At 34.3% G+C, this 14121-nt stretch overlaps 1 protein-coding gene across 1 annotated transcript; it reads left to right on the forward strand.

Moving 5' to 3' along the window:
• Nucleotides 1–9441: 9441 nt before the first annotated feature.
• Nucleotides 9442–10582, forward strand: K441DRAFT_689930 (uncharacterized protein; the record flags this gene model as incomplete). Its single annotated transcript, XM_067652348.1, has 4 exons — nucleotides 9442–9493; nucleotides 9565–9681; nucleotides 9774–10413; nucleotides 10480–10582. 4 exons carry the CDS (start codon nucleotides 9442–9444, stop codon nucleotides 10580–10582), a joined length of 912 nt encoding a protein of 303 aa, XP_067499046.1.
• Between the last annotated feature and the right edge of the window lie 3539 nt (nucleotides 10583–14121).

Genomic DNA, 14121 nt, shown 5'->3' on the forward strand with positions numbered 1-14121 from the left:
ATAGTTAGGTAATAGCAGGCGTTAATATATTGGAGTAGGCGATTAAATATCTTATCTTAGATAGTTAGTTTATAACTACTATAATGTTTATACAGCCCCTACTCTTAGGGAGGTTAATAATAAAGTTAATTAAGATATCCTTCTATCTTCGGTCCGGAATAGGCAGTGGCTTTAAAAGGCCGTTATACGTCTTATGTAAGGCTTTAGCTCGTTAGTAGGTATAGTAGCTAAAGATATACCTTTATGTTATGTTGTGTATATTCAGCTAGTAATACTCCCATTAAAGCAGTTCTAGGGTTTTTTCTTAGCCTAGGTAGCTGGCGATAGGTAGATTATATACGTGTTTAAGGAGCTTAAGCTTAAGTTTATTATAATTAGGGATAACTAAACGGTTTTAGTAATATAAGCCGTTTCTATAGGCTTCGTATTTACTTAGAGAAATCTTTTTAGAGCGTCTAATGCTATTTTATATTAGCTTAAGCGTCTCTTAAATAAACTTGTTATTTAAGTATTTATTAACTATAATCTATTTAATTAATTAATTAGTTATTTTAAGAACGTGTACTATAAGATCTTTAGTAAGAGGGTTAAATAGTTTAGGGCGAAGTAGGGTCTAATTTTAGTAAGAGCGCGCTTCTTCTAGGGCTAGCGCGTCTTGCGAGCGTTAAGTTAGGGCATTAGGTTTCTAACCTTAGACGCTTAGGCGGTATATAATTAAGAATTAGAAGTATAATAGATATTCTAACTAACGAGCCTAATAATAACTTAACTGTTTTGTGGTTGTAAAGTACTATAGGTTCTTATAGTTACTAAGGACCTTAATTAGAAATCTGGCGCCTTTTAGTTTAGGTTATTATTATTTAAAGTATTTAATAATAGCTAGCAATTCTTTATTATAGATTTTGTAATTATATTTAGTAGGGCTTAGTTGCTTTAAGAAGTATACTATAGGGTGTAATACTCCTTCTTTGTTATATTAAGACAAAATGCCTCTAGTAATATAATTAGATAAGTTAGCTTTTATAACACTTATTTGTTTTAGGTTAAAGTATTAGAGTATAAGTATAGTAGTAAATATAACCTTTAGATAAGTAAAGGCCTTCTTATATTCTTTATTAAAGATAAAAGCTTTATCCTTTTAGGTTAAAGTAATAAGGGGTAAAACTAAGGCGGAAAAGTTATTAATAAACCGTTAGTAGAAATTGGTAAATCCTATAAAGGCTCTTATATCCTTAACGTTCTCGGGTTTCTACTAGTTTATAATTACTTTAACTTTCTTTAGGTCTATTTATATACTATTTATAAAAATAAAAAGTCTAAGGTATAGGACTTCCGTTTTATAGAACTTATTTTATTTATATCTAATTATAGACTAGCTTTGTGCAGGGCTTATAGGATAAGATTAACGTATTTCCGATATTTAGTTAGGTTATTACTATATATTAGGATATCGTTAATATAAGTAGTATAGAAGATGTTTAGGTAGGGACGTAGGGTATTATTTATATAATATTAAAACGAGCTTAGAGTATTTATAAGGCCAAATAGCGTTACTAAGTATTTAAATAATCTATATTAAGTACGGAATGCAGTAAGCTATTTATCTCCTTTTGCTATATAGAGGCGGTTAAATATAGAGATAATATTAAGCTTCGTATAGTAGCGAGCCTTACTTAGTTGGTTTAGTGTCTCCTATATTAACGGGATTAGATATTAGTTCTTAACGGTAACGGCATTAAGAGCTTAGTAGTCTATATAAAAGCACAGACCGCTACTAGGTTTTTTAATAAAGATTACTAATACGGCTATAGGCAACAAGCTCGCTTTAATAAATCCTTTACTTAGGTTCTTATCTAAATACTTCTATAGCACTTAGAGTTCGTTTTAGGATATCCCATATAGGGGTCTAAATCTAGGCTACTTTTCGTCTTTAAGTATAATCTTATAGTCGTATAATTAATATTCCAGTAGCTTATCGGCTTCCTTTTATAAGAATACCTCTAGGCGGTTATAGTACTCTACTAGTACCTTCGTAGTAGGGTTAATGTGCTTCTTCGGTACTAAGGCCTTCTTAATATCAGCTATAGTGATAGTAAAGATTGTATATTTAGGGTTTTTTTTAGCAAGTTATACTAATAGAGTAGCTCTAATTATGCGGATATCTAGGGTGCTAAGCTCGCTTAGATTGTCTATAGTTTTTATTTAGGTTTAGGTTTAGTATTGGGTATGGAGTTAGTATTAGATTTGGGTTTAGGTTATTTAAGAATCCTTTTTATAGTAGAATACTAGTCCTTCTAGTATTTTCGCGTATTAAGCTTAAGCTTCTGCTTAGCTTAGGGCAGTGTAGTACTTAGTAATAGTTTATAGAGTTTAATAGAGTTTTTAAATCCTTGGTGGATGTTAGTAGAATTCTTATATTAGTAGAATTTGGTAAAATTCCTAGGTTAGTGGAATTTGGTAAATTCCTTAGGTATAGGGTAGACAGTTATAGAAATTTTAGACTAGTAGATCCTAGTGGATTTTTTAGATTTTAGTTCTAGGTCTAAGTAGTAAGTAATAAGGCACTTCTGCTTATAACGGAAGGTGGTAAATAGAAGCTTAAGGTTGTCCTAATTAATAGTTACCTTATATAGCTTTATCTAGGGCTATTTAAGGATTACTAGGTGACCCAGGGTAGTAATAAAAAGCTTAATTAGTTCTTTATAGTTTAGGTATTAGAGTCTTAGGGCTACCACATAGGTAATACAGCCTAAGATAGTGCGTTTGCTATTAAATCTAAATACATTAATATGCCGGTTAAGGGGGGTTAGGGTAAAACTATTATGTTACGCAAAGATCTTATTAATAAATCCTATGCCACTAGCTCCTATATTAATTAGGATTTAAGTATTAGCCTCTTAACTATTCTGCCAAAGATAGTAGTTAATGGTTATACTACGGTCCGGGGTGCAGCTCGCAGGGGTCACGGAAAAGTTGAACGGGGTCACCGATGGGGGTCGGCGAAAGCTGAACGGGGTCACCGATGGAGCGCCGGAAAAAGGTCGGCGGGGTCACACTTTTACCCATACAGAACGCGCATCGGTAGCCACAATTTAGCTTCAGCGACCTTATGCACTGAATATGCGATGCATATGCTAAGTATATACATATATCCATGAGAATGTACCGCGGTAGTTTAACGGCTTATTAATAGTGTATGTGCTTAGCATATGTCCAGCATATGCTTAGCATATACCAAATAGATACTATAACGCAGCCCACCTTATATAAGTAATATGGTGTATAAGTTAAGTATATGCTTAGCATATACTTAACCTATGCTTAACATATGCAATGTAGATATATACGCTTATATTTATAAGATACCTATATTACAGTAGTTAAACAACTTCTTAATAAGTAATAATATAGGCATATGCTAAGTATATGCTTAATATATAGAACTATAGCACAGCCTACCTTATTAGGCGTATAGAGTATATATATACTTAGTATATGTAACGTATATACTAAGCATATGTATACACTATACACTAATAATCTAGCTAACCCATTTAATGCTCTAGTTAGTAGGAAGCATATGCAAGGCATATGCAACTTCAGCTTTATAGAATTAATTTATTTATTTATTTAATGCTTTAAATTCTAAAAGAAAAATTATTTGTATATGCGCTGCATATGCATAAAGCTCAGCGGGGTCACAAGTTAAGCGTGGTTAGAAAGGTTGTGACCCCGTTAAACTTTGTAACCCCGCCGAGTTTTTCCGTGACCCCCCCGAGCTGTAAGCCCACTACGGTCCTAAGAGTTAGAGTTTATAACATTAAATACATTTAGTAAGATCCTGTGGTAAAGCCGTTTTAAAGAGTGACTTAACTCTAGGACCTTCCTTTTAGAGGTAATTTGGTTAGAGCTTTATCCTTATAAACGGTGCTTACTAGATAAAGGGCTAGAACTAGACAATAAGGGCTATAATTAATAGCATAAGGTCGAGCGCGATAAATAGTTGCTGATATTAGCCGTTTGTAAATCGGTTTAGGGCGTAAGTAAGGGGATAAGATAGTATTTTAAGATATAGTCCTTACTTCCGCATTTAAAGCAAAGGCCTAGCTTAATACGTCTTTCTTATTTAGGGGACCCTAGTAGGGTGTACTTTAGGGTTCTAGTGTTAATATCTATGGCGTTAGGGTGCTTAGGCTAAGATAATAACTTAGTAGATGTTTATAGGGTTGCCGTATTATATTAGGGGGCTAGCTTTAGTATTAGGCGTAGTATATTATTATACCGTTTATTAATAACGTTTGCGTAGGCATTAAGGGCTCCTAGTAGGTCTACGCCTATTAGGGAGGTTTTTAGTTTAGGACTTAGGGATTTAATAAGGCTGTTAACTAGTACAGAGTTATTCTAGCTAGTCTCCCTTATATAACGGTTAAATTCGGAGAAGTATACTAGGAAACTTTTCGTTCCTTAAGCTATATAGTTTATCTTTCTCTAAGCAGTAGTTTAGCGGTTTAGGTTACTATACGTGGCTTTAAGAAGTACAACTAGGCTTTATACTAAGTTTAGTTAAAGGGGTTTAATAAGGTTAGCTGCCTTTTCTCTTAGTTAACTTAGGGCGTAATAGAGTTAGTTAGCTTTAGTTAGGTAACAGTTAGCGTTACTGGTTAGCTTATTCTTAAGCTAGCTTAGGAATAATTAGAGCTTTTACCGTTTACTAGTAAATACTAAAGGGTTAGGTAGCTTTTTAGTTCATTATAATATAGTAGTTAGTTTGGGGTAGATGGCTGGTATAGGTTCGGGGCTTACGTTCAGCGTATTTATCTCTAGAAATAGTATTCGGTCTTAGGGCCCTAATGTAGGCATCTTAAGTATATAGATTTCTTCTTAGAGGTCCTTAATTAATCGCTAGTGTTATACTTCTTGTTTAGCTTATTATTAATTTAAAGTAGCTTAGTTTTATATAAGGGTGTCTATAAAAGACTTTTATATTTCTATTAGTTATTTTTAAAGTGCGGATATAATACTAGCGGCCGTTATAGGGGCTTTAGGGTCGTTCTGCATTTTAGAGGTAATATATAAAGTTAATGCAATATAGTATTACGGAGTAAGTATAAGCGGCAATAATATATAGTAAGGTAGATATTAATAAGCTATATACATAAACTGTATAAGAAGTTAAGACGTTGCGTAAGGAAAAAAGGTAGGAAAACGGGAAGAAATGGTATATATTATAGACTTAGTTGCTTAATTAATACGTGCACGAAGTAGAATAGGATTTAGGTAGTAGTCCTAGCAGAACTTAACAGAATTCGGTAAAACTTAGTGGAATTTGGTAGAATATAGCAGGATGCGGCAGATTGCCAATAGATTGCTATATATTGCGGCAAATTGCAGTCTTATAGTCGGTCTTTAGTTGCTAAGTTAGTGAAAACAGGTAAACGTGTGCAAGGTGTTACAGGGGTGTCCCGTAACACTATGTCCCTACCTAGACATCTTTTATACCGCTTATATTAATAATATCTTAATATATAGTAATAACCTAACTAAATATTAAAAATACGTTAACCTTATTCTATAAGCCTTATATAGAGCTAGTTTATAATTAAATATAGATAAATTCAAGTTTTATAAAATGGAAGTCCTATACCTTAAACTTTTTATTTTTATAAATGGTATATAAATGGACTTAAAGAAGATCAAAGTAATTATAAACTAGTAAGAACCTAAGAACGTTAAGGACGTAAAAGCCTTTATAGGATTTGCTAATTTCTACTAATGGTTTATTAATAACTTCTTCGCCCTAGTTTTACCCCTTATAGCTTTAACCTAAAAAATAAAGCCTTTATCTTTAATAAGAAATATTAAAAGGCCTATACTTATCTAAAGGTTATATTTACTACCGCGCCTATACTTTAATATTTTAACCTAAACCGAATAAGCATTATAGATGCTAATTTATCTAACTATATTACTAAAGGTATCCTATCTTAATATAATAAAGATAGAGTATTATACCCTATAGTATACTTCTTAAAATAATTAAGCCTAGCTAAATATAACTATAAGATCTACGATAAAGAATTGCTAGCTATTATTAAATATTTTAAATAATAGTAACCTAAACTAGAAGGCGCTAGGTTTCTAATTAAAGTCCTTAGCAACTATAAGAATTTATAGTACTTTATAACTATAAAATAGCTAAGTCATTATTAGGCCCGCTAGTTAGAATATCTATCTCGCTTTTAATTTTTAATTATATACCGTTTAGGCGTTTAAGGTTAGAAGCCTAATACTCTAACCTAATACTTATAAGATATACTAGTATTAAAAAAACCGCGCTCTTATTAAAATTAGACCCTACTTTATCCTAAACTATTTAACACCCCTACTAAAAACCTTATAGTGTACGTCCTTAAAATAACCGATTAATTAATTAAATAGATTATAATTAACGAATACCCAAATAGCGAGTTTATTTAAAAGACGCTTAAGCTGATATAAAATGGCATTAAATACTTTAAAAAGATTCCTTTAAGTAAATATAAAGCTTATGGAAACCGCTTATACTATTAAAACTGCCTAGTTATACCTAACCACAACAAACTTAAGCTTAAGCTCCTTAAATATATATATAATCTACTAGTAGCCGGCTACCTAGGCTAAGGGAAGACCTTAGATCTACTCTAATAGGAGTACTATTAGCTAAATATATATAATATAATGTAAAGGTATATCTTTAGCTGCTATATCTACTAATAAGCTAAAGCTTTATATAAAATATATAACGGCCTTTTTAAGCTATTACCTATTCCTGATTAAAGATAGAAGGATATTTAATTAAGTTTATTATTAATCTCCCTGTAAATAAGGGCTATATAAATACCACAGCAGTTATAGACTAACTATTTAAGATAAGATACTTAATTGCCTACTTTAATATATTAACACCTACTATCGCCTAATTGTTCCTAGACTATATATAAAAACTCTATAAACTTCCTAAAACAATTATCTCTAATAGAGGTAGCTAGTTAATTTTTATATTTTAAAAAGAACTAACTACCTAACCTCGTATTAAAGCACTACTATTTACTATATATTACCTAGAAACGGACGATTAAATAGAACGTATAAATGCTATAATAAAATAGTATATTTGGATATATATGTTATATTTATAAAATAACTAGATTAACTAGCTCGTATTTACTAAGTTTACTATAAATAGTTTATCTTAGAGACTATAAAGGTCTCCCTATTTTTAGCTAACTATAGCTAGCACCTATAAATTGGGTTTAAACCCTTTAGTAATATTCCTTACCCTACTTATTACGCCTTATAAGTTATAGAAGTAAATAAATTTATAATAAAGATAGAGGAATTATAATAGTTCCTTACTAATGAGATAATATGGGCCTAATTTATTTATAAAGCCGTAGTAAATAAAAACTGAACCCTAGTACTAGCCTATTAAATTAATAACTTTATCTAGCTAGATATAAGAAATTTAAATATAAAATAACCTATTAAGAAACTTAACTAGAAGAACGCTGGCCCTTATAAGGTTAAGAAGGTTATTTTCTCTTACGTCTACTAACTAAAACTCCCTAATATAGTTAAAATCTACCCTATATTTTATACGTTAGTCCTTTACCCTACTACCCCTATATTAAACGCCCTACCTAAATAAATATAAGACCTTCCCCTACTAGTTAAAGTAGATAGTAAGGATAAGTACTTTATTAAAAAAATTAATAATATTAAGTATAATAAACGAAAACGTTAATATATATACTTTATAAAATAGAAAGGCTTTACTAAGCCCTTATAGCAGCCTATTAACTCTATAGGACTTATATAAGCTATAAAAGACTTTTATAAACTTTATTTAAAACTACCGTAGCCCTACCTTATAAAAGCTTAAGTTTAAAAAGGGGGGTACTGTTATAGGATACCCCTATAACACCTTATATACATCTACCTATTTCTACCAACTTAGTAGCTAAAGACTAACTATAAGATAGCAATTTAATAATAACCTACGACAATCTAATAATAATCTGCCGTATTTTACTATATTCTACTAAGTTCTACTAAGTTTTACTAAATCCTACTAAGTTCTGCTAGGACTACCGCCTAAATCCTATTTTACTCTATATATATATTAGCTAAGCAACTAAGTCTATAATATATACCCTTTCTTCCCATTTTTCTACCTTTTTTCCTTATATAACATCTTAATCTTATTGTACAGTTTATATATATAGCTTAATAATATCTACTTACTATATATTATTGTCGCTTATATACGCTCCGTAACACTATATAGCGACTTTACGTTATCTATAAGCCTTTACCCCTTTACTAAGTATTAGAATCTCCTTGGGTTTTATAGTAGATATTATAGAAATTACAAGTAGCGGAATTATAAGGCTTAGTGTTTATTATATAATAAAAATTCTTAGTATATAGTAGCGGTAGCGGGAGTATTAAAGGGTAAGAATTGGATTATAAAATTAGAGAATAATAAGAAATAGATAAAAGTTACTAATTTTAATCTCCTCTCTTTTTTCCTATTTTTATTTTATTTTATAATATTTTATATAAAGGAAAGTATAAATAGAGAGGTAGAAAGGAGATACCTAATTAGTAGGGAAGCTAAGGACGTTAGTAGTTAATATTTTAGCTACAATTACTCGCTTATTTGGTAGCGGATTAAAAAAAATCGATTAATATGATATGATATGATATGATCTCGCGTATCGTATTGATAAGGATTGATTGGATTTTTGCCTCCCTGGGGATACCGCTGATTAGTCGCTTACAAGCTACGCTGTACGGATGATTAATAATTCGTAGCCTTGAACGAGAATACCTCTTGGCTTTCGGGACAAGTGTCTGGATTACTAGCGTGAGTTAAGACATGACCCACCCAACGGGCCCGTGTGTTTTCGCCTATGGTTTAACAAGAATGGAACAACCGCGCTTCTTTGGATGGCCTGCTATAGCGCGACTAGGCGGGAGAAAGTTCTATTTACCTAATAAGGTAACTACATGGTTTGAATGCGATACCGATAACATGTATCGATTTATCCCGTCATGCTTCATGATAGTTAGTCGTGATAATATGGTTACGCTATTGCGAGGTGGCGCTCCCCATAAATCCTGACTTGGCTACCTCGAAGGCTTAGCGTACAGTGCCAATTGCCCAAAAAGGAAGAATTGCTGACAGAAGAGGACGAACCTGATTATGAACCACACACTAATGTTATAGTGTCCTGGAAGCTGAGATTTGGGGGCGGGTGAATAGATATAAAGGGAGCATTAATCATCCCACCAAGCATCAGTTCGTCACGCTTGCATCGAATTCTGACATATACGAACGAGAATCAATCCTTGATTACGACACCCTTAGGCTAAAGCTAGAACAATACCTGAAGCCAAATGGAGTCTGTTCCGTCCATGCTTTTTCTCGGGGCTTCAGGCCAGACCGGAGGTAGGAATTCCATGTCATTATATGCAGTCCCTTTGAGCAAAAAAAAGGCGTATCTCCTAACTGCAATATAGGGCCTTTCCTGACAGTATTCCGTAAACGGTACCCCGAAATTCCAATTACTGTCTACTTGCGTTCCACTGCGCTAGATGCCGCAATCCAGGCTCTTGGAGGAACCACCATCGCCCATGGTGATTTCAGCGACTTGAGACCCTGGAAAAGCTCTCTTCCAGCCACAACATCATCCTCAACTGCGCTACTTCCATGAACGTACCCGTGACAGAAGCTCTCCTCCGCGGCATCCGCGCCACCAAGACACAGAAGAAACCAATTCTGTTCCACCTCAGCGGGTCCGGGAATTTTGTCGACGGCTCTACAACCGGAGCCTACATCCCGCAGGATCAGCACTGGAATGACGGTAACCCTGACGATGTGCGCAAGATCAGTGCCGCACTGACTCCTAACGGCGCTTGCGACGAGCCGATCCTGAAAGCCGCTGCCGAAGGCTACGTGAATGCGCTCTTCGTGTCTCCTGGCGGCATCTACGGCGCGAGTACCAACCATATCGGCATAGCTGCCGGTGCGGCTTCCGCGCTTGCCCCTGGCGTGTGGGTTGCCTGGATGATTGACAACATCGCAAACCTCGGATTCTCGCCCTACGTAGGCGATGGGACCGCGGTGTTTCGGACGGTTCATGTGGATGACGTTGTCGAAATTATGATTTTGGTGTTCCAGAAGGCGCTTGATACGTGGGATTCATATCAGCCGGAAGACGTATACAGCCATTTCTACCTCTGTGTGGACGAGACGGTGGAGTGGAAGGATGTGGCACCTGCGTTTGCGGATGTGGCCTATCGTATGGGAAGAATCTCTGCGCCTATCGTAAAATCTGTGCAATATGAAGACGCGGGTATTGTTGCGAAGTGAGTAACTCTCTGTTGTATTCATCGGTTCGAACTCGATAAAACAATTTCTGACGGATATCATAGGTATCTGGGCGGGAACATGCTCCTCCAAGATGATAATGCAAGGTCGCTGGGATGGAAACCAAAGGCTCCAGGAATCTTTGAGACGCTAAAACAGGTCAAATAAAGTTCTAGTGCAGCATATGATAGTTTAGAGGAGGGGAAATATCGAATGTGTTTTCAGTAAATCTAAAGACTTTGTTTTTGAATGGATTGCTTAAGTCTAATCTTCTAACGTTGCCATAGTAACTTACTCCTCTTACCAACTGGAACTGATTTTACACTAACAGTCATATCTATGCTGTCTTGTTGCTAGAAGTTTAAGTTATCTCTACCATTAAGCAGTGTGGTTTTCATTCGGCCAATTAGATTATTAATATTGTTACTAGTCAATATTGGCTTATCTCGTTCCTTACCTCAGAAGCTTAGAGAGCTTTTTAAAGCGCTGGTTAATAAGCTTATACACCTCCAAACAAGTAAGCAAAGAATTTGATAAGGTAGCTATCTCTTTAAGTAGGAAGGTGTAATAAGCGTATAAGCGCAAGAGCTTTGGCTTATTAGTTTCAAGTAATATTATTACTTAAAGAAAAGGTATTAATAGAGCCTCCAATTCCTTTGTTTTGGCCTAGTATTGCTTATTAAGGATTATGTTCCTTATCCTATTATACTTCTCCTTTACATCTATATTTAGCTTATTACCTTAGCAAGCTTATTAATTAAGAATAGCCCGTTATATTGCTTTAATATTGCTAATATTTAATTAAACGGTGTATAATTTGCCCTGCTACCTTATTTTACCTAGCAGTTATAAAGCAACAAACTTTTAATTAATTTCTTTAGCAGTAGCTTTAAGTAAGCCATTTGATACGCCTAAATTCTTCTAATATAAATAAACCTCTTTAATAGCTTCAAAGTGTTAATAAAGCTTTGGCACCTTTATAGTATCTTTAACTAAAAGGTTCGTTATATAAGAGCCGCAGCCAAGGCAGAGAATCTTTAAGTACTCCTTTTGTACACCCTTCCAAGACTTCTTTATATTACTAGCGTTGTCGGTAGTAATAGTAACAATATTCTTAGGACCAATATCTCTAATTATCTCGTTTAAATCGTCTGCAATATATTAACCAGTATAGCAATCCTTTCTTATTACTATTAACTTTAGGAATATAGCCTCGGATTAAGCAATTAACAGGTAGTTAATAATACTCTTACCTTAAGGATTTAACTAGCCATTAGATCCTAGTATCAGCTTACCTAAATATTAAGTAATTAGACCGTTTATTCTAGCCTTAAGCTTCTTATATATTTAATTAAGAAGAGGATTAGCTAGCTAGTAGCGTAAGGAAGGCTTATAGGCAGGTTAAATTTAATTGAGGAACTTAAGAAACAGCTTATTCTTAACCTAGGATAATTAGTAAGTAATTAAAATATTAATTAAGTGGCTACTTACTAAACTTAGAGCAATTCCAGTACTGAAAAAGAACTTAGTAAGAAGCTCGTCAAGTACAGCTACCTCCACTATCTTAATACTATCGTGCCAAGTTCCCTTACGTAGTTGCTTATAATTAGGCTGTCACGGCACTGACCTAACACGTTATTATAACTCGGCGTTGCTGTGACACGAGCACAGACCTAACCCCTAAGCGACACGTATATATACCACCTTACCTCTATACATAGATCCTCACATAACATCGTTTATTAATTATATATAGTCACCTTATACATCGTACCTTGACAGTCCGTACGTACTGTGACAGTATATCATATCATCTTATACGCCCCTAGTAGGGCCTTGTTTCCAAAGCCACGTTCTAAAGCTACCCTACCCTAAGTGGGATTCTTACCCCCATTCCACGTCAACGCTAACCTAGTAAAGTCTCTGTATCTATTTAAGAACCAATCTCTTCGTCTTCTCTTTAAGTTTCTAAGCTGGTAGTAGGGAGACACCTTATAGGCTATAGTTTCTCTTCTTAGTCTCTGAGTTTCCTAGGCCGGCAGTAGGGAGACACCCTATGGGCTATGCTTCCTCTTCTTAGTTTCCGAGTCTCCGTATCTAGCTATGCTACTACTTTATATCCTAAGTTTCTAAGCTGGCTATAGGGAGGTTACCCTACGGGCTATATTCCTCATGTCTTAATTATAGTATAAGACTATAGGTTACGATCTCGTCTCTACCTCCGTCTCCGTCTTTAAATTCGTATAAATAGTACTTTAAGTTTACTGCAATAAGAATCTACGTTCTAACCTTAATTTCCGCACTCCGAGCCTTTTAAGTCTATATAATAACCTTAATCTCCATAACCCCCAAGCTTTTTAAGTCTACGCCCTAACCTTAATCTCTATACCCTAAGCCTTTTAAGTGTTAATATCCGCCATACACCCCGTGGATAAATTTTCTCCTATCTCCTTCGTTTTACCCCTTTACCTTTAGCTTTATTTAGTGCTCGAGACAAGCACTAGCAGAGAGCAATATAGTAGGGATATAGGTAGGAGGGTCTAAGGACTGTAAGGACGAGGACCTTTAAAGACTGGAAGGACGAGAACTTTTAAGGACTGGAAGGATAAGGATATATATAGTCTATTTTTTTTTACCTCTGTATTTCTACTGCCATTACTTAGCTTATAGGAGCTCGCCTTAAAAGGGGGATATATTATTACGGCACTGACCTAACACGTTGTTATAACTTAGCGTTACTATAACATAAGCACAGACCTAACCCCTAAGCGACACGTATATATACCGCCTCATCTCTATATATAGATCCTTATATAATATCGTTTGTTAATTATATATAGTTACCTCATATATCATACCTTAATAGTCCGCATATACTGTAATATAGGCTTTAATAAAGCGCTTTCTAGAGCCTCTAATAAGTATAGTTAATATTCGGAATATAGGCGTTAAGGTAGTTCTTAGTATTTTTTAAGATGGGCAACGACTTTCTAACGGCTATTTAAGTGCTATATCTTCTGGCAGTAAATACAGATAACCTTTAAGTGGGTTTTACTAGGGAGCTTTTTAGGTAACAACTTTATTCTAACATTAATCAGCTATAGAGCCTCCTATTTAGTAACGATAGCCCTTAATTAAACGGTTTAGGGTAAGGTTAAAACACTACACTAAGACTTGTAATAGAGACAAGTATATAGCTTAAAGAAAGAGTGTAATAAACGGCATTGTAAATAGATGCTCTGCTTTAGTAATTTATTATAGGCGAGCTATCCAAAGGAAAGATTCTTTATTACACTATTTACTAAGTATATGGCCAGTATAATATATAGTGTAAGCCTTTAAAATATATATATACACCGTGTATATATATAAGTATATATATACGTATAAGTATAAGCTTATACCCCTAGGCTTAGGGAGTTATAAAAGTTAAGATAATTTGGCTTAAAGTAGGTGTATATAGGCCTAATTACCCCGCGTAGGACTAATAAAAATCCAAACCGTATACCAGACCTTCTTATAAAGGTCTTGCCAAAAGCGGTTAGCGTCTTAGTAAGATAAGCCTTAGTAAGAAGGTTTAGGAACAAGATAAAATAAAATTTATCTTGTTCCCAGACTTTCTTACCAAGGCTTACCTTGCTAAGCCGCTAGCCGCTTTTAGCAAGACCTTTATTAGAAGGTCTAGTATATGGTTTAGATTTTTATTA

This window comes from Cenococcum geophilum, assembly GCF_001692895.1.
Source record: "Cenococcum geophilum 1.58 unplaced genomic scaffold K441scaffold_55, whole genome shotgun sequence".
In the NCBI taxonomy this organism is placed as follows: domain Eukaryota; kingdom Fungi; phylum Ascomycota; class Dothideomycetes; order Gloniales; family Gloniaceae; genus Cenococcum; species Cenococcum geophilum.